Source organism: Galendromus occidentalis, unplaced genomic scaffold, assembly GCF_000255335.2.
Source record: "Galendromus occidentalis unplaced genomic scaffold, Mocc_1.1 scf7180000077484, whole genome shotgun sequence".
Lineage (NCBI taxonomy): Eukaryota > Metazoa > Arthropoda > Arachnida > Mesostigmata > Phytoseiidae > Galendromus > Galendromus occidentalis.
The window spans coordinates 2,131,014-2,153,814 of NW_003805472.1; the positions used below are offsets into that span (position 1 = coordinate 2,131,014).

General features: G+C 51.5%; 4 protein-coding genes and 1 non-coding gene across 5 annotated transcripts; 1 reads left to right on the top strand and 4 right to left on the bottom strand.

The window, feature by feature from the left end:
• Positions 1-543: 543 nt before the first annotated feature.
• On the bottom strand, positions 544-1,273 carry LOC100905347 (caltractin-like). Its single transcript, XM_029112123.1, has 4 exons — positions 1,148-1,273; positions 1,006-1,056; positions 815-917; positions 544-707 (listed from the first exon to the last, which is right to left on the bottom strand). Exons 1-4 carry the CDS (start codon positions 1,271-1,273, stop codon positions 544-546), a joined length of 444 nt encoding a protein of 147 aa, XP_028967956.1.
• A 5,358-nt stretch (positions 1,274-6,631) lies between these two features.
• LOC100905493 (cyclic pyranopterin monophosphate synthase) lies at positions 6,632-8,236 on the bottom strand. The gene is made up of 6 exons (XM_003745693.1): positions 8,151-8,236; positions 7,413-7,520; positions 7,256-7,341; positions 7,039-7,143; positions 6,872-6,944; positions 6,632-6,789 (listed from the first exon to the last, which is right to left on the bottom strand). The coding sequence occupies exons 1-6, from the start codon at positions 8,179-8,181 to the stop codon at positions 6,632-6,634; spliced, it is 561 nt and encodes a 186-aa protein (XP_003745741.1). The 5' UTR covers positions 8,182-8,236.
• LOC114828349 (U6 spliceosomal RNA) lies at positions 7,605-7,706 on the bottom strand. The gene has a single exon (XR_003777121.1). It is a non-coding gene; the product is annotated as a U6 spliceosomal RNA (small nuclear RNA).
• A 713-nt stretch (positions 8,237-8,949) lies between the features above and the next one.
• On the top strand, positions 8,950-11,162 carry wol (Dolichyl-phosphate beta-glucosyltransferase wollknaeuel). The gene is made up of 9 exons (XM_003745694.1): positions 8,950-9,131; positions 9,377-9,554; positions 9,690-9,763; positions 9,890-10,024; positions 10,181-10,291; positions 10,433-10,537; positions 10,653-10,759; positions 10,843-10,900; positions 11,007-11,162. Exons 1-9 carry the CDS (start codon positions 9,069-9,071, stop codon positions 11,160-11,162), a joined length of 987 nt encoding a protein of 328 aa, XP_003745742.1. The 5' UTR covers positions 8,950-9,068.
• A 1,142-nt stretch (positions 11,163-12,304) lies between these two features.
• hh (hedgehog signaling protein) lies at positions 12,305-22,010 on the bottom strand. Its single transcript, XM_003745695.1, has 4 exons — positions 21,720-22,010; positions 13,482-13,608; positions 13,145-13,279; positions 12,305-13,005 (listed from the first exon to the last, which is right to left on the bottom strand). The coding sequence occupies exons 1-4, from the start codon at positions 22,008-22,010 to the stop codon at positions 12,305-12,307; spliced, it is 1,254 nt and encodes a 417-aa protein (XP_003745743.1).
• Between the last annotated feature and the right edge of the window lie 791 nt (positions 22,011-22,801).

Below are 22,801 nucleotides of genomic sequence, written 5' to 3' on the forward strand. Positions count from 1 at the left end.
TTAGTCTATGCACGAGAAACGAGAAAAAACCGTTACTAGGCAGCGATCTTGACGCTGAACCCGATGATTCAGGAATTGATCTCGTCGTCGACGCGATCGATGATGACGGCGATACTGTTATGCAAATACATGAATGAGATGCGAGGATGGAAAATGACATGTTTCGAAGGAAAGCTTCCGTGCCGAAACCGAGCTGTTAGTAGTGAACTAGAATAGAGCATGTGTTATCATGAAGAATTCTCAATCAATGACATGGAGGAATAAAAATTGACGAACATCATCGATGTGCCAACGAAGAAAAAGAAGTAATGTTCCTTGAATCCGATAGAGATGCAGTTCGGGGCGGGGCTCGCGCCCCGAGGTCAATGTTATCGGCAAAAACATCTCCGAGTCCGTACACTCTCTCCTGATATCTTTATTTTCTGAGTCCGAGTCTACCGACATCCGGTGCTCCGGAACTCGGAACGAAAAACTGCAAAAGGCTCTTAAGCTCTCCGAGGCCGGCTGCATGCTTGCTCTTCCTTCCCGAATTCTCCGTGCTTCTCAATATAGACAAGTTCGTTTCATAATCCGCATGAATTCTTGCTGATTCACTTCACCGTCACCGTCCTTGTCAGCTTCTTCGATCATCTGCTGGAGTTCATCAACTGATATATCAGCCTCGAGCTCTTGAGCTACCCTTTTCAGATTTTCAAGCGATATCTTGCCTACAGGGAATCAAGAATTATTGGGTGAGTGATCTTACGACTGCTAGACATTGGAAGAAGCTTGGAGGATCGGTACGAGACCGGGGCCGTGCTGGCGGGAGAATTACCTGTGTTATCATCGTCGAATAGCTTGAAGGCTTTCAGAGTCTCGTCGGTCGGATCGTCGCCTACCCTTGCGCTCATGATGGACACGAATTCGTCGAATGACACCTTCGAGAGCCCATACATGTGATCATTCTCTTGGCTTTCGAGAAGGAGAAAACGGGGAGAATAATTAATTCCCTGAGTCTATTCTCACCTTGTCTTGCTGCATGTCGTTCTTGCCGAGATCCGAGAGGATTTTGCGCACCTGTAAGGGAGTTCGGCCGCCGATGAATGCTCTGTGGGGGGATTAGATTCAGGAAATCATGCTCCACGGTACACACGACGGGAACACTCACTTCTTCCTTCCGAGGCTCGAAACCAAGGGCTCTCATTGCGAACTTCAAGTTTTTTGACAGAATGCAACCGTCGCCAGTGTCGAAAGGTCGGAAGGCTTCCCGAAGCTCGTCGGGTGTTTCAGTCATACTGTCAGAAAACGGTCGTTCCCCAAGTGGAACCGATACCCTGGAACAGCGAGGAGGGAAAAAAACAGTTCTTGAGTCTCTGCAGCTTCATGCGCAATCTTGTAGAAAGGCCGCGGACCGAATCCCTGCATCGATGTCTGGGTGCTCGCGCCAACGATGAGAGCCATTCGTCAACAGTCGTATCAGGCGACTCGGGAGATTCAGCAGTTTCAGAGATGACGATCGGCTGTCATTCAGATCGAGGGTGATCGCCGGAGAGCCATAGGGGCATGCTACGGCTCACCTGGGGAGCGCTTTTGAGAGCGGAGCAGATTCTCCGGGATGATCCGCGAGCGATAATGGGAATAGTTCAATGTCCTACGCAGACATACCTCGGTGAGTCTCCGAGGACCTTGAGTTCCAAGTATTGCCAGCTGCAGCCATCTGTTGGTCGCCGTAAACAGAGACTAGCCGTCTGAGCTCCGCGCATGCGCGGCGAAACTCCAACCCACGAGCTCGAGTTGGAGCCGGCCCGCGAGTCATGAATGTCTGAGAATTAAGTTGACGAGATATGTACGCTAGGAAGCGCCGTAGAACCACGTACATCTAAATTTCCGATGTCGATTCCTCACCGGCCTCTCGTAAGATAAGTGAGCCGACACTCGTAGTCGCTCCTGCAAGCGGGAAGATCCACAGGAGCGGCGTTTATCGTCGCTAATCAATGAGACGAGATATATCTAGAATGACGTCTTCAGAAGAAATTCGGAGCCAGGCAGGCCGAGACGTGGGAATCGCGGGGTCCTCGGGCCCTTAGAGTCGCGGGTCGTTATATTCCCTTCGGTCTATTGGAGACAGCTCTTGCTTTATTCCCCAGTGACAGATTCGAGGAAACCATCATTTTAGATCAGGAGCTCCGTGCTGACTTCCGAGGAATCTTTCACGTCGAGTGGAGCCTCTCCCTCCACGTACTTCGGGAGTCGCTCCAGAACAAGCTATCGAAGAGGACGAGAGGGACCCCATGAGGAGCTTTGACGGAGGAGGGGGAGGGCCGAGCAGACGCGTGAAAAGCTCCCAGGGTCAGAGGGACGTCGAAACTTTCCTGTCGTCCTGTACGGGGCTCAGCTACATGGCTCATGACGCCATGAGCGAATCTCCCTCAAACGAGGAACGGTTCGGAGCCGCGAGAGACTCGAATCAGTATGTGCGAGGCGTTCTCTTCGTCTGAACAGCAGTGTCTGTCGTGCCCGAGAGATTAGGCAAAAAATCATTCGTTTAAGCTTCGCAGCATTTTTAGTTTGTTTTTCGTCCGTTGGTTTGTGCTTCTCGTTCTTGTCGTTGAAGCAACACATAGAGACACCGCAACGATTTGGCTTAAGATGGCGACACCGCTTCGGTCGGACTTCTCTCTTCGAAAAGTTCAGTAGGCTTTCCTTCTGTATCGGCAGGGCACTGCAATCGGCTGCCCCATGTCAACTTCAGCGACAGCTGTCTGACTCCCCTCCCTCGTTGTAAAAACACATAACGATTTAGAGTAGAGTAAAAAACATTGAGCTGATGGTTTGCGCGTTTTTCTCCTCTCAAAACGGTGGTAATCCTGCTCGTTGCCCCTTCCCACGGCAAAACTTAAATGGCACGCGGCGAGCGGCTGGCGAGGAGTTCCGACTTGGATGCGAAAGTGTTCTGCACGAATCGTCGGAAAAGGAGAAAAGCCTCTAGTGGAAACTGTGTACTCGAGGACTACGTCCGTACGCTCGCCGTCTGAGTCCGGCGGATACCGTGGACTGACGGAACGGTGACACCAAGTGCTCCTCCTCTTCAAACCCAGGTTGGTTACATGGCACCGGGGCTCCTGAACACCCGAAGATAATTCGCCGACATTTCCACGCGTCTTAGTCCATCGAGAGCTTGTGATCTCAAACCCCGATCTGACTGTAGGAGTCCAAGAATCTATCCCATTGAGTCCGAAGTGAACGGAATATACATGCATCGATTGACGCTGAATGAAATTATTGAACCCTTCATCACAACAATCGAAATTTGTGATGACGTCCGCAAGGCACGCGATGTTTCCGCTTGCTTTATGCGATTCACTCATCTTTTTTCAATGAAGATTCTTCGACGCCTTGTCGAGAAGCAGTCTAGCATACAGCGAAGCTCAGCGGCGAGTCAATCTTTTGCGTCACGTTTCGGTCCGGGGCATCGCGACTCATGGACTGTCGTTGGAACTCGAGAGAAAAACTTTGACTTGTCGAAGCCCTCAATCTTCCAATTCGAAGAGCATGCCAGTTCGTTTAGCCTGCCGCCTCCGTGGAATACTCGTATCGACGCAAGAAGTCTTCGGAAGCGACCCACTTTCCCTCATGGAATGACTCGGATTTTCAGATAATGAGAGCACCATGCTAATTCTATAGGATAAGATCGCCAAAGCGGAATCAAGTCGAGTCATCAGCATGTTCGCGTTGTTCCTGGTAAGTTCCCACAACGGTCGGCTGACTTCTTTCGTTAGCGTGCGCGAAACTCCCGAGCGGATTCCGCCAACGGATGATTCAATGTCGAATTATTCAGATAGAGCCGCGTGTAGAATACCGATCAATCCTCATGCCGGCCATAGGTGTCGATCATCGTGCCTTGCTGTGTCTGCCAAGGTCCTACGCTGTACGTAGAAGGGACTCCCGGACATCATGATCCCGTGGCAGAAGTGCATCCCTCAGGACCTCTCGAAGCACACGGGCATCTCGTCGGAGGACAGACTCCGCCGTATCGGAGTCCTGCGTATGTTGGATCTTTCGGAGTTCAGCGGCAGCAGCCGCAGCTGGCGGGAGAGCTATCTGGGGCGCATCATGCTTCTTCAGCCGGGTACCACGTACGTGTCTACAAAGTCCCGGTATTCTCCACATCAGCGTGTGACAAATTTCAAGTTCTTCGTCCCCGTTCGGTCACTGATGGACGTCCCAACTTGCAGGGCCCTCGACATCCTCAACACGTGAGTGGGGGAGACGGAGATGACAGCGACCGTGGTCCCGAGCCCGCTCAGGAAAATCAGGAGGACTACGAGCCAACGTCCGATGTTGGGAGCGATGGACCCAGAAACTCTTACAGTCCGACGGATAACGACGGCCGGGATTCTTACGATGGACAGAACGAAATCGGACAAGATGATTACGGTCACGATGCTCCTCACCGAACATATGGGTCCGGGGAGGATAACGGTCCTCCACACCATGATCATCACGGGACGCGACAAAGTGACGGAGGAGGACCATACCACAGCTCCGATGGTGACGGAGATCGTTACGGTCCGCGGAAAGAGCATTACGCGTCTGGCTATGACGAACACCGACCACGAAGGTGAGATTCGCCCGCGGAGAAACAATACAAGAGATTATTTTTTCCCTACAATTCGAACTCTCGCTACATTGAGGTAGGCGCAGCGGATCGTGCCTATGGGAAAACTCCTCGCCGCTCGCTTTTACCACGACAGTCTCACGCGTGGTCGAGGAGGAGTCTTCTTCGCTCTTTAATAACTTCCGTGTCTCCCAAGTTGAAAGTGGATCGTCGTCGCCCATGCAACCATCGCTCGTCCGATGGGCGGCTCGTTGCGTGGAAGACGGAACGAAATTCCCGCTCGTCTTCTGTTCTCGGCCTAGCAAGATCACGAATTTTCGCCGCTCAGGGGCTACCAATTTGATGAAGATATTATTTCTCTCATTTGTTGGCTCGTTCGCAACTTACTTTCTTAGCTCGGGGCCAGTGATCATTGATCAGGAGCGCCGCCTTTTCTCGGGAGCAGATGGAGGGATGAATATCTCCAGCTATCCCTATTCCCCGAGGAATTTTCCGCTACAAGCAATCGGTGGCGCGAATTGTTCGGAACCGAGGAATCATAATTCTCGAGTCCGTTCATATGATTTCTCACGGTTAGAAGCCGGCCCGGCCGAAAGTCTCCCCCAATTTAATTTTCCCAAAACTGCCTGCCGCAGCCGTGGTCGACGAAGATATCGCACTCGTGTTTCACACCACGAACCTTCGCTACCCCTTTCCGACCATCATGGACCTGCTTCAGCGCATGGTCACGACTCCCCGTATCATGGAGCCTCGGGACACGGGCATAACCATCATCGCCGCCCCCAAAATCATCGTCATCATCATCATCGCGGCCATCGTCAGGGACATACTGACGTAGAAGGGGACGGCATCCAAGGTGGATATCAAGTTCACGGTCATCTCAGCCCGAGACTACGTGGAGGCACGAGTTTGAATTACAGACCTACCCACAGAGATATCGTAGTTGGTGAACCCGTAAAACTCACTGACGACTCTATGTACGGTACGTTTCTCCCTGAAAGTTTTTTTATGGGGCAGTGTGTATCTTGGGAATCTATCTTCGCTGTCGACTCTGAAACTTTCCACACGGATGCACAAAACGAGATTCTTCATCTAGGGGAGGACCCGTGAACGAGACCGTCTCCTCAATGGTGCTCATGAATTGCAGGGCTCACATTATCACCACTGGTTCTATCTCAGAGGCCGATAGTATCTCCCGGTGGCTTACACCCCAGTTATTACGCGCAGGTCGCGCATCTAGCGCAAGCGGCGCCCATGGCTCACTACGGTAAGAGTGGGAACGCAGACGTCCGAAATAGATTTCACGCCAGATATTTTTTTGGGATAAATCTAGCACGGGATCGGGGAAGAGACTACGAAGATTTACCGATTATTTGCTCCTAACGAGGATTTCGACCTCCGTCAGATCTCTCACCGACGATGGCGAACGCATGGATGGCTGGAGCATTACCTTTCATGAACGCGGCGCATCTCAAGTCGTGAATCGGTGTCACATCTGTATGATTCCCGATGACTGGGACCTCGCCTCCGCTCGACAGAAACGGCGCTTAGTCCCACTCAGAAGATTTCCATGAGCTCCAAACTCGAGGAAATCGTGCCAGCTGTAGAGCGACCATGGGAGGCGCTGAGCCACGTGTTCTTCTCGCATCGGGTTCAGCAAATCGATGTAACTCAAGTGCCACAAGAATTTTCGTTTTTCATGACTATACGTCGTCGATCCGAGTGGAATGATGCCCATGAATGAGATCAGGGAACCGTCTCCGGAGCTGATACACGCACACGATCGCTGCGCGGGGCAGTTTAATTTTTCCTCCGACACCCATCAACAGTCCGGTCACGAGCGACATTGGACTGAGAATACTGCTTGAAATGGATCAATAAAAAAGACCTTATGAGAAGCCCAAGATGACTCTTATTTCTTCCGATCAGGTAAGGTTTCTGGGAGAGCTTGTTCTTATCTAGTCGCCACGGTTCCTTGGTCTCATCTGCTCATCGGCGAGGAGTTTTCTGCTCATCACAGGGTCATAGCCGAGGCTACATGCTCGATGCTCCACGGTCGAAGTTAGTTCGACCCCCGCTCTTCATATTCAGTTTAAGATCCTGTATCTCGATTTCTTGGGATATTGCTTTACACATGTCGTATAAACACAAAGCGGCAACCGAGCACGCAGTCAATGCCTCCATCTCAACACCTGCCGGAAGAAACTCTTATTCCCGAATCTCTGTGATGCGTCGGCTCCGCTCTCGATAGGAAGATCCCGAAGAACGACTCGCCTGTTTTCCCACTACAAACCGCAGTCGAGCTTATGAGGACGCAAGACTTCTCTGCATCCAACGAGACTTCAATCTGCAATGAATCAAGTTACGAGGATCTAAGCTGACACCGGTGCCAAGCTGGCGCCGTCGAATGGTCATCACACGGAAAGAACTCGAACCCTGACCTCAGTCTTCTCAAGAGATATCTGGTGACAAAGGGGTATGAGATGCGGGGTAAGCTTCGATGCTTGAATTCCAGCGAGCCGAATCGCGGAGAAAACGTCGCCTTTCTGAAAGGTCAGCGGAACTTGTCGAAGCGGAACTTGTGGTTGCCTGGACGCACGAAGAAGGGCATCGAGTATTGGACATCCCCGTTCGATGAGGGTAATTGGAGCACTGGACCTGAAGTCGATTCTCTTTGACGAGGTCGAATACGTTCGGCGGGAGATGAACCCTGCAGGACGCTTCTGCTCTGCGGAGCGTGACTCCTGCCGGAGCGATCATCCGGGTCAATACTGAGATTGCTTGTTTAAAAGGCGCGGATTTCCAAGAAGTTTACCTTTTGCAGAAATGTCGACTTGGTTCGCTTCCCCGGCGCTATTAACATGCGTCAGGGTCTGGGAACCGGAAAACGCGCTCGCTCTCCTCGTGAGTTCACTGAAAACACCTTCAATATACAATACTCGGATCAAATCTATAGTGGGCGGTTTCTCATGAGCTAAGCGGAGAAGTTCTGAGAAAACCGCCACAAAAAAATGTGGAACGCTTCACGATTTTGCGTGTCATCCTTGCGCAGGGGCCATGCTAATCTTCTCTGTATCGTTCCAATTTTAGTATGTGTACCGTAAGGTACAAGCATGAGAGACAGCCTTAGACTATTTATATCGCCGATTCCGAGCCTGACGTGCTCTCAGGTCGTTTTTCGGGTATGCTTCATAATACCACGCCATCACAGGCACCCTGATCGCTTTTGCGGGACTATATCGAGCAGGCTCCCAGCGCTCATGTTTTCTATAATTTGAGGAAGCTTGTCGGGTACCCAGAGATGCATATACCGCGTGGATATCTGCGGAGCTCCTTCTGCTTCGGCGACCCCCGTGGCGGTAACTTACAGCTCGAGGACCCAACTCCGGGCGACTCATCGTCAGCCGACGAGCCGAAGACTGTTTTCGGAGTGAAGAACTCCTCGAATTCTCGAAGAGAGGAACGGACTTTGAGAAAGCGGGAGCGTCAGTGAAGTTAGGGCAGCTAGTCGAATCAGAATAAAAGGGAGGAGCAGCTCCGGCCTGACACTCACAAGATATTCTCCGGGAACCGCTCAAGAGCATCCTGAGTTTACGACAGTGAGCCCTAAGGCAGAAACGTGAACGAATTGGAATGTGCTGTACTGTTTACTTCCGCGATCCTCTCTCAACTGTCGGTCCCGAGACGGCGCGGCAGGGCTCTCAGCGAGTCCGTCCAGCGCTTATCGGACAATCGCCGGTCGAGAGTAATCATTCGTCAGAACGACTGTGTCATCGGGAATCTGTTCGAGAGAATTCATTGATTGGAGCCCTATGCCTGGTCGCGATGCGCGGTACCAATCGCATGGCTGGTGGACGTATTTGCGGAATTTGATTCGCTCCCCAGGAGGATCTGCATTTGAGGGCGCGATTCTTAGAGATCCGCCCGGATTGTCTACGGAAGGCGCAGCGCCGAAAATATGCATGAGTATCCTCGAGCACTGATAAGCCGAAGTCCCTTAGTGCGTCTTTGTTAGAGTAGAAATAATCTTCGCATCATAAAGGATAGCACGGCGAGGAGCGCTGCGCGTGTAGCTCCAGGGCTCCCGCCACCACGACGGCCATCGCTCCAGAGGTCTGTAGCAGACGGATTCTGCTTTCGATTCTCGATTCACTGGCTTTTCTCTGAGGAGAGTAATGCCGGGAGCTCGCCAGAGTGCACAGTAATGAGAGGAGAGCAATTGTCGGAGAGCAAAGATCGAGGGAGAGGCACTCGGAAGCGACTTAAAGAGACATTGAATCGACCACCCGAATCTCACATAAACACTCTCCCGGGTAGATGCCCACCTGTTTGTTATGTTGCCGGAGCAGCAGGCATGAGCAGCGAGCAAAAGGCTGCGGTGCTCTATGTCTGTCGAACCGGCTGGGCGGCTTTCGACGCTGAGACGTGTACAGCTAATATTCTTTTATGAGGAAGCCTCGAATCGCGAACCATGATCGATCTCATAGATGTGTTCTGGGCTCTCGTTTGTCTGGGCCTCCTAGTCGTGATAACGGTGAGATTAGAGCGGGAATCGCACAGAGATTTCTGCAGCCGATCAGCTGATCGAGCTCCTGGTTACGTGTCACTGCAACAGATTAAAGATTGCCGATTTGCGTTGGATTCCGCGGGAGGAAACAGGGGCATTATGAGGGGAAGTCAGAATTTGCCTCGATAAACTAATGACACAACGCCATCCGAACTGACAACACTCGCTGATTTCGATTACATTACGAACATCTGTTCGCTTCCGATCCTCAGCTATCTGCGTTGCTGTATTCGACCAGCTCACGGTATCCGGATATTCTTCGGTATGAAGAAGAAATGCAGTTCAAGTGTGGTGAAAATCTCCTCACGAGAAAATCATTCCCCAAGATCTCAGACGCTCCCGAAAAAACGCTCTCGGTCATAATTCCGGCATACAATGAAGCAGAACGCCGTGAGTAACCGCAACGCATGTTTAGACCCAATATTCATCCAGAGGACCTGATTCGCGTGGTCCCATGTAGCTGCGAGGTCTCTGGCTCCTCGCTCCTTACCGTCTCTATCCGAAACTCAGAAAGTCTCCTTCCAGTACCGCCAATGCTCGAGGAATGTACCCAGTATTTGGAGAAACGTTGCAAAGAGGACACCAGCTTCACCTACGAGGTAAGACGATAAGTACCAATAGGTGCCCATTCTCTGATGAGGGCGGAGCTGGGATCTGTGATCGATCCCTAGTCGGGTTTGGATCTGGGAAGTCAAAAGATTGCTGATCGAGCTGTTTTATTCAAGATCATTGTTGTGGACGACGGTAGCAAGGACAGAACGTCAGAGACAGCACAGAAATGGGCTGCCCTCTACGGTCAAGACAAGTTTCGCGTCCTCACTTTGGTGAGAAATAGAGGCAAAGGAGGTGCAGTGAGATTGGTGAGAAGAATGCGAACGCTCGAGATATCTCATCCCAAAGTATCGAATCTTCGAACTCACTTCGCGGGGAGAAATTATTTGTGAGATCCGATGCCGATCTAAAAGGGAGAATTCGGAGGCTTTCTCGAACGAAACTGGAGAACATTTTCTTCTCAGGGCATGCTCAGCGCTCGGGGCGAATCCCTACTTTTCGCGGACGCCGATGGTGCGACACATTTCCCAGACCTCGAAAAACTTGAAGAAGCACTCGCCGCTTCTAGAGTGAAGGTAAGCTCATTCCCGTGATCATTACTTTTCCGCGTTTCTGGAAATTTGAACGATTTCATGGAGAAAGGCCATTTTGTCCCCCGAATCTCGCATTCCTCCTGCGGATCGATCACTCAACGGGGCCTTCCCCAATCTCCACAGAACGCCTTCTCCGTCGTCGTGGGGTCCCGCGCTCATTTGGAAGAGCAGTCGGTAGCTGAGAGAACATTCTTCAGGACGATACTTATGTATGGATTCCACACCCTGGTGAGTGAGATGAAATCCGCTCCCTTTTATCCGCCATCCGCCGGAAGAAATCAAGTCATTGAATGATCGGGGCGCTCATCTCCTCAAACTAATCGCATTCTATGCCGTCGAACAGGTTTGGCTGTTCGCTGTTCGGGGCATTCGGGACACCCAGTGCGGTTTCAAACTGATGACACGGGACGCCGCCATAGTACTATTCACATCGCTGCACGTGGAGAGATGGTTTGTTCGAGCACCAGAATCCTCTCGCGGACTACCTGTGATCAGAATTCCGTTTTTCTAACAATCATCCTCTTCTCTATAAGGGCTTTTGATGTTGAGCTGCTCCTAATTGCTCAGAAGCTCCGTTTCGCCATCAGTGAGGTACGTGAACCGATAGATAAAGCTGAATCCATTTTTAAGGCTCATCACAGAGCGCTCTCCTGATAGGCTCCGGTACCTAGATATCACAATTGTTATTATCATTCAGGTCGCCGTGACCTGGACCGAAATCGAGGGCTCGAAGGTAACGCCGTTCTGGACGTGGCTCGAGATGGGGAAGGATCTGGTGCTGATCTGGTACCGATACTTGATAGGAGCCTGGGCCATCAGAGCGTCTCTGAAGGAGGTCACCAGATGTCAATAAGTCCAATATGCTCAAATCAGCGAGCTACTGTAAATATCGTGCGGAAAGATTGTTCGAAGATTGTTGTTTGCACACAGCATGGGTGGATTACTACCGTGTGACGGACATTAGAGAGAGAGAGAGAAATCGAGTTACGTTTTCGGGAAGAATAAATTGCTCACGCACATACGAGAAATTCTCATCCGTTAGTTTTCTCTCCAGCCCTCAAGAGGCTCATCTGAAGAAAGAAGATCCCAGTTCCCCGATAGTCCGCCTCGGCAAATGTGTGCTCTGGCCGATTGGTCGCAATGAATGAGCCGCTTCCTATATCGCACAACCGTGGTTAATTTATTCGTATGGTATTTTCGATGCCTCAACGGCTGACTCCAGCCGCGCGTAGCAATCAAGGCTCTCACCGTATAACAATCTCGCCGCTCCAATAAATACAAACATTTCTCTAATGTCCCAGCGTCTGTCAGAAGACAATCTCGTAGAATTCAATACTTGATCGATAAGGAATATAATAATTTGAAAGTTATTGAAACCGGTTCCTATGAGTTTCCTACTTCGTGCACCTCCGATGGAGTCTCCTTAATTTCAATTTCTCCCCTAAAATTTCATTTGTTTTCCCGACTAAGAATATGTACATTCCCGGCTCCCGATCGCTTCACTAGATCAGCTCTTCACGATATTTACAAAACGAGAAAACCGTCACATCTTCCTGATTATTAACAAGTACTTCGCCGATGCGATGAACGACGTGCTGCCGGAAACAATGCGCGTCTGATGCTGAATTTCTCGCACGTAACGGGGGATTTTCGAAATCGATGCCCCAAAATACGAGCATTCCTAGTCAGGATTGAACCTGTCTGTATTTACCTCCCGCGATTCTTGCGGACATCGTAGATCTCGAATACATGTTCTAGATTCCGAGTCAGGTTCGATTCTCTCTGAATATAAACAGCTAGATCAAATCATTCAGGCGGTATCATCCGATCAGAAAGCTCTTCCGATGGTTCCGGATCTTCTTATCGACGAGCCTAGGGTGAGGCGCGCCCGTTTCCGAATCGATGGGTGCCCGCCGCCGGACGAGGTGCGAGATGAATCGTGTAATCGTAAAGCGTATTTACAGAAAATGACATAGTTGATCAAACAGGCAGCTCCTAAGGGAAGTAGGCTTGCAGCCGAGGTCGAAACAGAGTGTACAATGTCCGGGCGTACCAATGGACGCCCAGGAACGATTTAGTATAGATTCTGCTCTCCGCGTCTTGGGCCGGACTTGGTGACGCAGACGAGTAGAGGATATTTGTTCGTATAGATGCTAAAATTCGCTGCACCCAGCTCACGGAACTGTAGAATAATCGCAGAGGCGCGAATGCCGTGTGCGCGAGTGAATGATCGTTGACTAGAGCGTAGCAAGAGGCTACAACATTGTTCACTACGATGTTGCCTGAGGCTGTCATCGGCGCGTAAACTCCATACGACCGCTGAACGTGAACCGAAACCACTTTAGATTGCACGACGCTTCCGTTGACGCGGGTAAAGATGACGTCTCCGGGCAGAACGCGGGAAGCGTACGTTTTACTGGCGGAGTCGTCGTATTCGTGTCGATAAATCAGATGATACCGTGTAAGCAGTAGCTGCTCTCCAGTTTCGATTTTCAGTTTGAAGAAATCTTCTTTCCGAGAAGGATCTCGATCCAAAAACGTCAACACCGGTGAGAACTCGAAGCGGTTCTCTGCCTCATCATATGTGAGAACTTCCTCTCCGATGTTCAACTGAGAGATCGGCTTACTTCCCGATCGGGTTTGAACCACAGAACTCCTCTCAAAGCAGCCGGCGGTATTCCTCCCATTGTTTGGATCTGGAAAAATCGGAGTGTTTCTCTTGAGAACATCGAATATATTTTTCCCGCCCGTCGTGAGGGTAGGGGCCAGAATGAGGATGGAGCTCGATGAGCGGTCTCAGAAGACTTCCGGAGCGACATGAGAGGGGCAGCTTACCGAGCTTGACAGAAGCATGGATGTGTTTCTTGTCTTCGTAGAACACCCAATCGAAGCCTGCCTCGACGGCGAGCCGTGCAAGCATACCGTACTTGGACCGCTGTCGATCGTCTGTTGTGATGTCAACCGCCCGCCCTGGAATTTTCGACAAAATCTCCCATTGGAATTCATCGCGGGAAAATCAGTCACCCCCCTTAGGGGACTCTCTCTAGTCAATTGGAGGGAGGGGTTCGAATGAAGACGTCTGACTTGACTTCGTTGCATTAGGTTCGCGGAATCAGGTACAATCATCAATCGTCCCGTACGGGACGCACGCGGGGACGCTTGCGAATCTCACCTTCATAATGCAAGGAGTTGTTCTTGAAGGCTTTCCGCTCGACCCAAGTGTCGACGACTCGTAGCTTCACTCCTGGCCACTGATTCATGACCGATACGGCGAGGATGTTGAGTTTGTCACGTAGTCTCTGCAAAGCAACGGAGGGATTATACACGGTTTTTCATGGTTCCTGATCCCGATCTCGATGGGGGGTATCGATTTCATCGAGGAAGTGGACGCATCATACTTTCGTGCATCATATGATATCAAACCCGAAGCGACGTTCCCACGCCCGATTTCGGCCAATCGACGGATCACAGCGAAGCTCTCAGAAGCGAGATCGCCCGTGCAGTTGAGAGCATCGAAGAGTTCCATAATCGTCGAGAGACCTCCAATCGCTGAGGTCGATGGAATTTTTCCGAGAACGGATTACAGGAACTCGGGAGTCGAAACCTTTCAAACTTCCATTCAGCGTGTGCAGGCGGAGAGCACGGCGACGAATCGAAGCACAACTTCGCCGCGCGAGACTCCCACCAATAAAAAACGTATTAGAGTCTCTTTTCTCTGAGCAAACAATGGACGGACGCAGCCAATTCTTAAGCGTGCACCTTAGCAGGAACCTCGCAGGCGGTCTTGTTCAAGAAGGCGACCAGCCAAACATGCATCCCATTCAAGACTGGGGACCACTTCAACTTGTAGGACGCTGATTTCGTTCGGTAGAGGGGCTGCTCGAGAAAAAAACTATCCGATGCCGAGCGGATCACTGACGAGGAAAAAGCAAAAAGTGACTGAAACCGTCAGAAATCCGACAAAGCGAGCCACTGAGTTTTCAATCTGTTTATCGAGGCTTTTGATCAATGACAAGCGATCGAGCGCACCCGATACATTCTACGATTGGATATCGGGCGCTGACACGAATCTGCCACCCACGGGGACTTCGAATTGGTTTCAGCGAGAGGAAATTATTTTTCATTCTTCATTCCGAAAGATCTCCGACCGCCTTTTCGGGCTCAACATTCTTAAAACATCATTTTGCCTTTCAAGAGCCTCGCCGACATCGGCTCGACAAAGAGTTTCTCGAGCCCGAAGCGGACGATCTCGGATTTTTCTCCGAATCTCACGAACAGAACAAAATTATCCGGTCATCGATCGATAGATTGTTGGCATAAGTAGCTCGCGTCGGCCGAAAGGTCTCTGCTCCCCATTCTGCGTTTCTCTCGTATGCATTATTATGAGTTTCGAGTATTCATGAGATGCCTCGACAAACGACAGTGCGGTGGTGTGATGACGTACTGTAGGCGGAGGAAACCACTTGCATTTTTTTGACGAGAAAATGCGCTCATCCCGATTTGTCAAAGTTGCCGAGATGAGACTTGCGGGGACGGTTTTGAATTGTATTTCATTCGGTCCGCCGCTCAGGGTGCCTATGATGGGAGCGCTCTCAACAGGGTGAGTGAGAGGAGGCGCCTAAAATTTACGGGACGCTTCTTCGAAAAGCTAAGCATCGTAGAGGAGAAAATCTCACGCTGAGAACGAACCAAAAATGGCCTTAAACCTGTCAGAGCAGGGTAAACTCTAGAAAATCTGTCTCGGGCTCCCACTCAGGAATGAGCGCACCGGAGCGCTCGATGTTTCCTGTGATTGTTCTCGTTGAGCGCTCATTAGGAGAGCGTCCGATGCGCGATGGCAAGAGCAGGATTGCAGCGAAAAGTGACAGTCGAGTCGTCTGATAAATCTAGGAGTTTCCGCAGAGCTCAGGATACCCGGATGTTTTTCAGGAAAAAAAAATACAGAGCGTGAATCATTGCACAACTCTCGGGTACTTCGATCTCAGAGGAACCAGCGAACTCCTTAAGAGGATTCATGAATTCCCGGGCAATGAGGACCCGAGGAGATTGAGGGAAAATCGTCGAGACAAACATGATCGGGACGTCAGCAAACGGGCGGCCGGGGACCATTCGGGATATTCGAAAGAATGGCACCATTCGAGATTTTGAGTAAACTCAAAATTTCGTTCCTTTGGCTCGATGAGTCTTACGTAATCGTTTCCGCGTCGCTCCGACTTAGGATGAGACTGTCCGACCGATAACCGTGGATTGTGTCCGTAGGCCTGGGTGCTCCAACACACGACACGGGGGTTCGTGGTCGAGAACGACGAATGGACCTCAGGGTGAAGCTTGTTGTTGTCTGCCCCGGCCTTCGGCTCGGCTGGCGAGCCGTCTTGGGTGGCGCCGCTACCACCGGACCACCCAAGAAGTCCGCTCTGTGAGGGGCTCTATGACAGTCACTATGGCGATGCAGCTAGCGATAAGTACCGAAGATTGACTTCGCGAGACTTCAACGGAAAACGCTTCACCCCTTTACGGAACAACCGGGACTCGGTTCCAGTAGAATCCACTCATTGATGCGTCCGCCCGGCCCCCGAAGCTGTTTCCCTGCTCCAGTACGAGAGACTTGAGCTCAACCAGAACCACAGAACCCTCGGTGCGATCAACGACAGCATCAGCAGCGAAAACGACGACGACAACATCAACAAAGCCGAAAGAATTCCTTTTTAAAGTCCGTCAACACACAAGGGTGCCAGTAGCTTTTGATCACCAACGATTCTGCCCCGAAAGGAGACTGAGCCTTTCTCGAAGTTCGACGCTGACCTGTGAAACATCCCTCGCGACCGCGCCATCTAGAGACTACCACTTCAAAAGAGCATCTATCCGTCCCTTCCAATCACACGGCTCGGGACGGTTCGTATCGTCACTAATTAAACATCTTCCCCCGCTCAGCTCGAGGGGATGACCGGTATTCCCAAGGTAAGCTCTTCCCCAGGCAGTCCCTGCAGCGGGAAGTTGGAACCGTGGTTTCCGACCTGGAAATCTCTTGTGGAAATCCGTCGGGGCGCGAAAATCTCGCGCAGCTGGAAGAGCGATGGACTCCCCGGCGAAGGAACTCTCGCTCGAAGATCCAGGGAAAATCCGGTGGATGACACTGGCCGTTCGAGCGGTGAAGCGAATATCGCAGAAGTCTCGGTTGAGAAAAAAACTTTGCCCTTACGTCGACAATCTCCGCGACGCGCGGGACCTCACACACAGGGGCACCCGCAGGTCGCCGCTGAAGGCGACGCGGCCACCCAATCTGATGATCACTGAGGTTCTCGTTGAAGTCATGGGTGCTGTGAAGGGCGGATGTGAGGAATGTTCCTTGGGTTTCCGAAGAAGCGCCATTTTCTCGGCCATGGATATGCCCCACGAACGAATGTATGCGTTTGTATAGGCTGAGCTGCAGCTATGGGCTGGACAGACGCCGAACTTCAACCCTACAGGAAGAGGTGACAACAACACCTACTCATCAAGGGGAAGGACAGCTGAAGACACGGAAGGGGGGCTGTGTCGGAGACTTCAAGAGTTTGATTGACGCGCTGATTATTACCGAGGACGGCTTGCCAAAAACTAAGAACCATAAAAAAAGGACATAATCGCATGTCTGACATAAGAATCCACGGAAAAGTGATTCGGCGGCGCTCTTCGATCTCATGTCCGAACGCGTCAGACGACAAACATCAACGTCGGTCGGCAAGAGTCTGCCTAATCTGTCGAAATCAGATGTGAAGCGTGAAGCGATTACTACGCTCTCCATTACCCGTGCGTCGAGTCGGCCAATGGGAAACGAAATCCACCGCGATTCAGAGGAATTTGTTTGGACAAAAGCGGACGGATATGAGGCGGGATATCGATCATCACAATGTTGCCGTCTGTTCGCGGTCGCAGAGATCGCTGCGTCGACTTTTGGATGATCGAGTGGCTACGTTACGTATGGTGCGATATCTTCCGCCTATCGGTTTCGTTATCAATGGCTTTTTCTCGAGATTATTATTATTCTCATTCGCGGAAACTCAAATATCCGCTATAGGTGCTCTGTCATGAGCGTCCTCCGGCTGCTAGCCGAGCCGAACATCGACCGCCAAGCTTTGGCGCGGCTGAAGGATCACTCTTCGGAGATTCCGTCGACCTTTTTTTCGTTGCTCTTTATCTGCTGCTGAAGAGCCGTATCAGCCGCCACTATCGGACGCTATAAATTGCTCGTGCGACAAACTTATACCTATTACAGGGCAATATATCTTTCTGTTTCTCAAGCTTTCCCTTGCTCGCGCGACGATTCGTGTCCGACGCGATCGGTATCGGTTGGTCGCTTCCAGAACCTCGGAACAAGCTGGAAATATCGACCTGTATGCGCAGACCTCGCGTTTCGGTGACTCGGCGTTACGTTTCATCGGAGAGGAGACTCGTCTTCCGCTCTTCAACACTGAGCTGCGAAGCCCACGTAAGCGCTGAATTCGAGCCTCGGCTGAGTGTGAACGGGGAGCGGAGTTCGGCGTTGGAACCAAGTCTGTCGAGGGCGGTCAGGCCCTGGAATGCGCGACCCCACGCACCGCGATACCAAATGAGAAAGATCAACAGAGACTCACGTTCTCACGTATTCGGTGCGATCGGCGATGAGATGTCGATCTCGTGTGCTGCTACACTGAATGAATTTACAACACGGCCCGACTCCCTTGCTGGAGCTATCGCGCAGCCGGCTTCTTTCGGAATGGTGGGCTCGAATTCTTCAAATACTTCTCAAGAAACCGAGACGGAGCACTGCGTGCACATAACGCACAGCACTTACGACCCGAAGACGAATGTCTTATCGTATATCGTGGTCAATAGCCGCGCTTCTTCGACATTTATGATGGGTGCCGGCCATTCGCTTCTCAAAAAGTAGGAACCGGACCATCTCAGAACGGGTCGGCGTGACCGCATCCTCCTCAGACCGAATGGGTTCTCTGTTTGCGTCGTTGGCATATTCATGCGATTCGTGAATTAATCAATTGAGGATCCTCGCGACGCGCTGAAGACTCTGATCGTATTGTTTGCTTCCCTCTCGTCGTCTCTCCTCTTCCCTTTGAGGAGTTCCCGAACGGCTGTGATTAGTCAACGGTGATGACGTGACCAGAGTGATTGTTTAAATAGAGCCTCAAGAAGGATGAGAAAAGAAGCTCAATAAAAATGAGACTGGCATTTCAAGTGAGGCGTCAACGTTGCGTGAGAGCGGAAAGGAATCCTGATTGGATTCATTTGCCCATTGCCTCCGACGTCGCGTCGTCATCGTCCCGTGGACATTGCATAGCCGAACTTCAGCGGATGCGATCAGAGGATGGCGGTACCCAGCGTGCCAGCGTCAGTTTTCCCCGTCACTCCCCTACTGCTTCTGTTGCTGCTGCAACATTGTATACTTTCTCGCATCGGTGTTGTTCAACTCGGAGATCGAACGAAACGATGAGTCAACCTTGGCGTTCAAGTACTGAGGTGGTTAGCCTCTCCAGAGACTCGCGGTGAAGACCCGCTCATAATTCATAGAGTTGGCTTCGTAGCCTTTGTTTGGTATTTATTTATACATCATCACCATCTCCTATACTGTGACCCTGTAGATTGCACATTCCTCCATGAGGATCCCGAGGGAGCTCAGCGCTTCTGTGTTGGTCCGCTTGGACTCTGACGCCCCCCGAAGGAGCAAACTATCGTTATCGGCCCCCACATCCACACCAGGGACTTCCCGAAGCGCCCGGGAAAAGGACCCGACGCCTGCGCTATTGATCTCGCTTCGGATGCAGATCTTGGCTCACCTAGACACGTGGCGGCGTGGAACCTCTTGTATCATTTCGCAGACCATATTCTATCTCGATCGAGATGCGATTTGACAGTCTGTTTACACAGAGGAAAGCACTCAAAGTAGACTATACAACACGCAGATCGAACGACGCCACGCCAAGCACTTATTCTGCTCGGACGTGTTGGAGTGCCATCGGGAATGAAACGGGATACGATTTCTCACCGCACTTCCTCTCACAAAAACTCCGGAAGGTTCGATTTGCCGCGCTAAAGTCGCTTTTCGGATTCGAGAGCCCCAATTCGACGGGCTCTCGTATAAATCCAATCTTGGGGGGAGGCACTGATCAGAAGGGTTAGCCGGAAGCTATTCCCTCGTAGGCCTTCTGCTCTCAGCGCCAGTTCCGAAGATTGCCGAGTGAATGTATGCATAATTCCCGTTTTGTATGCGTTCGAATTTAGGGCCCGCCCCGAGTGACGATTCAATCGGGAGTCGCTGCCTTCATTCTCTGCCTTCTCGTTTTCGTTGATTTCAGCTCACTCAGACCAAGATAAGAACCAAGTGGCCCAGTGAAAAATGCTTCCGATGCTATGCGAGCGATACTCGACTCTCATGGCGCTTAGTTATCGAACTCAAATCTTTCCCAAATCGCGCTGCTAGACATTTCGCCGTTCTTCCATAGGTTTTCAACCGCATGACTCCAAGTAGTCTTATCAAAGGATAAACTCGGTCAATCCGCTCATGTTGGAAGTGTCCGATCGATGAGACCGATGCCTAATCCAATCGGATCTTTTCGTCGGACACTGCGGTCTGCGGTCCACTCGAACCGACAGCAACTCGAGCGAAATAGCTAATGCATACTAACAGCCACCCGTGATGATGGAATCAATTTCCGCGAACAAACAGACGAGAAATACGGAGCGCTTTTCATTGCGGTCGGGGGTCTGAAATGCTGAAATGAGCGGATGAGGCTCCATCAAATGTCAGGCAGTGTTTTTCCGCGGGTGTTTGTGGTGAGTCGATCCGAGACGCTCGAGTGTTTTGAACTGTCTTGTACGAGAAGACGACGGCGCCGACGCTCAGCAAGGTGTGAGCGTCGAGTGACCGAGTGTGTCTGAGTGTATAATACTTTTGTTGACAAATCAACTGGCCCGATTGTTTTCAGGTGGAGTTATCCGGCGGCAGGTACGGCTCCGCTGCGGCGACGATATGACGTGGCAGCAGACGGAGACGTTGAAAGAAGACGAGCAAATCTTGGCGTTCTCATCTTGTTTGGTATGAGGGGTACCCAAATTTCAAATATTGACTCAAACTTTGAACCCTGAGAGAGAACGAATGTATAGATGATGGAACCTGTGCTCGATAACGTCTCCTCACGAGATAGGTGGCCCTGATAGGTCTATGACCGCCTCTGGTCTCCTGTCGTAAGTTGTACAAGCGACATACGACACCAGCCCCTGAGACTCGACCCCTGCCCCCTCGTTCGTGCTAAGGTGACCTAAGCGACCGTCAAAACATTCGTCATAGTTTCTCGTTAGCGAACTTTTCCTGCGTGGTTCGAGTTAGCCTCGAGCTCAACGGCTACCGTCAAAGTCCTGAATGCGGCCTGCCAGCGCACGGCAGACCGGATTCGAGACTTCGACTAGAATCGCCACCGGTATCGGAGGGTCTCCTTTCCGACATGCGCTGGAATTGCGTGAATAGATCAGGAGTCGAGAGGTTTCTCGGCCGGCCGCAAATTATACGCACGATCACCTCCAAGTGAAACATTTCTTCGACGCTCAGAGGTATGGGAGGCATGGGAGCCTCAATCACAAATCTCGATGCGGTCGGCTGTTGAGCAGGGTGAGCGGAGGATCTCGGTTGACTCTGTTGGAGTAATTCTCTGTAGGCCATAATTGGTTATTATCACCAGGGACAGGTTTCGAGTGCACATGTCGAAACAATTCCGCACCTATGTTTGCTCGCTGTGGTGTGCGTCTCCGAGTGCAAACGACCGGTCGTGGAATTCGTCGAATAGCTGCCGAGGAACGAGCATTCAAGCGTTTTAGAGCGTAGAAAAGCGGTCTAACCTCTAGTGCTCGGATCTCGGAAGTGTCTACGTGTCGACGTATGACTCATTCGGGTGAATCAACAATCAATTGTGAATTGACAGATCGAATCTGCGATCGCCAGCGTTTTGTCTTCTTCGTCTTCTGCTGCTGCTGCTGCTGCTTCGACCGTCTCATCCGCTCCCACGCCAACTAGTCACTCGCCAGTTGTTTCCGCCGTTTGCTCTAATCGCGAAATTGATTTGTTTCGTAGAGCTCTGAGATCTCCGTTGGGTGATCTCAAGCCGCTCCGGAGACTGGATCGCTAACGAGCGTGTGAAGTGACCTGCGCGGAACATCTATCGCAGCGGTTTTCTATGAAAATTTCTGGCTGAGGACATTCAGGGGGCAGGCATCGATCTCAGCTCTCGAGCCGAGGGCCAGCATTTTTCAGTTTCGCGCAATTCCCTCCCGAAAGCCGCACATGAACGCGAGGATGCTCCTCGCGGACTCTGCCAGGATGACAGTCACGCTATCGTGCTTGGCACGACTTCGAAGGACTTCGCCATGCAAAGGTTTGAGCGCTTACCTGAGACATGATCCGATCGACTCCGGTTCCCTCATCGTCGGCAAACTGGATATCCTTGTTGTAGTTGGGAACAAGTCGGGAGAATCCTTTCGAATATCTAACTATCGGTCCTCGGGGTGGGCCAGACGCTCCGTCGGTGTGTTCGCCCACGTTTGGCACGTATTGTTTAATTACGAGCGGGGTCAGCTTGCGCGGAGGTCGCCGGCGGAAGCCGACCCGACCGACGCCGCAAGCATCAGCCGTGTGAGTAGAAAACGCTAATGCCAAAACTAGGAGATCAATTAGCTGCATGATGTCGGCCCGGTGGCAGTATCTTAGCTGGTGCTTGCGTTCTTTAGTCGATCGGACCGCATAACAGTGGTCTTCAGCGGATGGGACGACTGTGCAACGGGAGCTCAGCACTGCCGGCCGAGAGAACGGTCCTCCTTCACTCGACGCGTGACGAATTCCGTTCTGGCAGAAACATATCAAAAACAGTGTACATTTGGAACAGAAACGGTTTCAGTCGCTGCAGCGGCCACAAGGTCTCACGGGGAACTTCACGCGGCCGGCTGGATGGTCGGCACACAGTACAGAACACGGATTCGAAATCAATCAGGTTGTATTCAGGTGATTCGGCAGGCCGGTCTGAAGCAATCGCACGGTTTCTTTCGAAGTCGAAGAACCTCTGAAGAAGATCCGGAGGGCGGCGCCAAGGCAAACTCCTCCCTGCGATGAGCCAATGGCGAGTTGCGTTCAGGGTGAGAATCGTTCGGCTGAAGCCGTGTGGCTTTCGCTCGTCGGCTTCGCTAGCTTGCTTACCTGTTCCTTTACCTGCCCAGTTGCCGGTCTGTGCGTCTGGCTGTCTCTTAACCCGCCTCGTCAGTCGTCGAGACTCGAGTCGGAGGAATTTGTCTCATAGAAAGGAGGACACCGCATCGGAGTATCACCGCTCGTTGACGATACCGTTTCCCATTCAGCGGTTCCAAGGAATTGGGCAGACAGTCAGTCGGTCAATTGCTCGCTCGCTCAGCTGAGCGTGATTTCTGACGCTATGAGCTCGGCGGTATCGCAATTCAGGAGTAATGCAAGAAACTACCGGA

Excerpts from the sequence above, each read along its gene's own strand:
- wol (XM_003745694.1), top strand. The coding sequence starts at position 9,069 with ATGATCGATCTCATAGATGTGTTCTGGGCTCTCGTTTGTCTGGGCCTC. Across the intron at positions 10,538-10,652 it reads TGTATGGATTCCACACCCTG|GTTTGGCTGTTCGCTGTTCG; the intron begins GTGAGTGAGATG and ends GCCGTCGAACAG. Across the intron at positions 10,760-10,842 it reads TCGCTGCACGTGGAGAGATG|GGCTTTTGATGTTGAGCTGC; the intron begins GTTTGTTCGAGC and ends CTTCTCTATAAG.
- LOC100905347 (XM_029112123.1), bottom strand. The coding sequence starts at position 1,273 with ATGACTGAAACACCCGACGAGCTTCGGGAAGCCTTCCGACCTTTCGAC. Across the intron at positions 1,057-1,147 it reads TCGAGCCTCGGAAGGAAGAA|GTGCGCAAAATCCTCTCGGA; the intron begins GTGAGTGTTCCC and ends ACTCCCTTACAG. Across the intron at positions 918-1,005 it reads ACGACATGCAGCAAGACAAG|GTGTCATTCGACGAATTCGT; the intron begins GTGAGAATAGAC and ends GGGCTCTCGAAG.
- LOC100905493 (XM_003745693.1), bottom strand. The coding sequence starts at position 8,181 with ATGCTCTTGAGCGGTTCCCGGAGAATATCTT. Across the intron at positions 7,521-8,150 it reads CGGTTCCCGGAGAATATCTT|GTGTTTTCAGTGAACTCACG; the intron begins GTGAGTGTCAGG and ends TGTATATTGAAG. Across the intron at positions 7,144-7,255 it reads TCAAAGAGAATCGACTTCAG|AAAGGCGACGTTTTCTCCGC; the intron begins GTCCAGTGCTCC and ends CTGACCTTTCAG.
- hh (XM_003745695.1), bottom strand. The coding sequence starts at position 22,010 with ATGCAGCTAATTGATCTCCTAGTTTTGGCATTAGCGTTTTCTACTCAC. Across the intron at positions 13,609-21,719 it reads TCGATCGGATCATGTCTCAG|AGACTACGTGACAAACTCAA; the intron begins GTAAGCGCTCAA and ends GTTGCTTTGCAG. Across the intron at positions 13,280-13,481 it reads CAACTCCTTGCATTATGAAG|GGCGGGCGGTTGACATCACA; the intron begins GTGAGATTCGCA and ends CGAAAATTCCAG.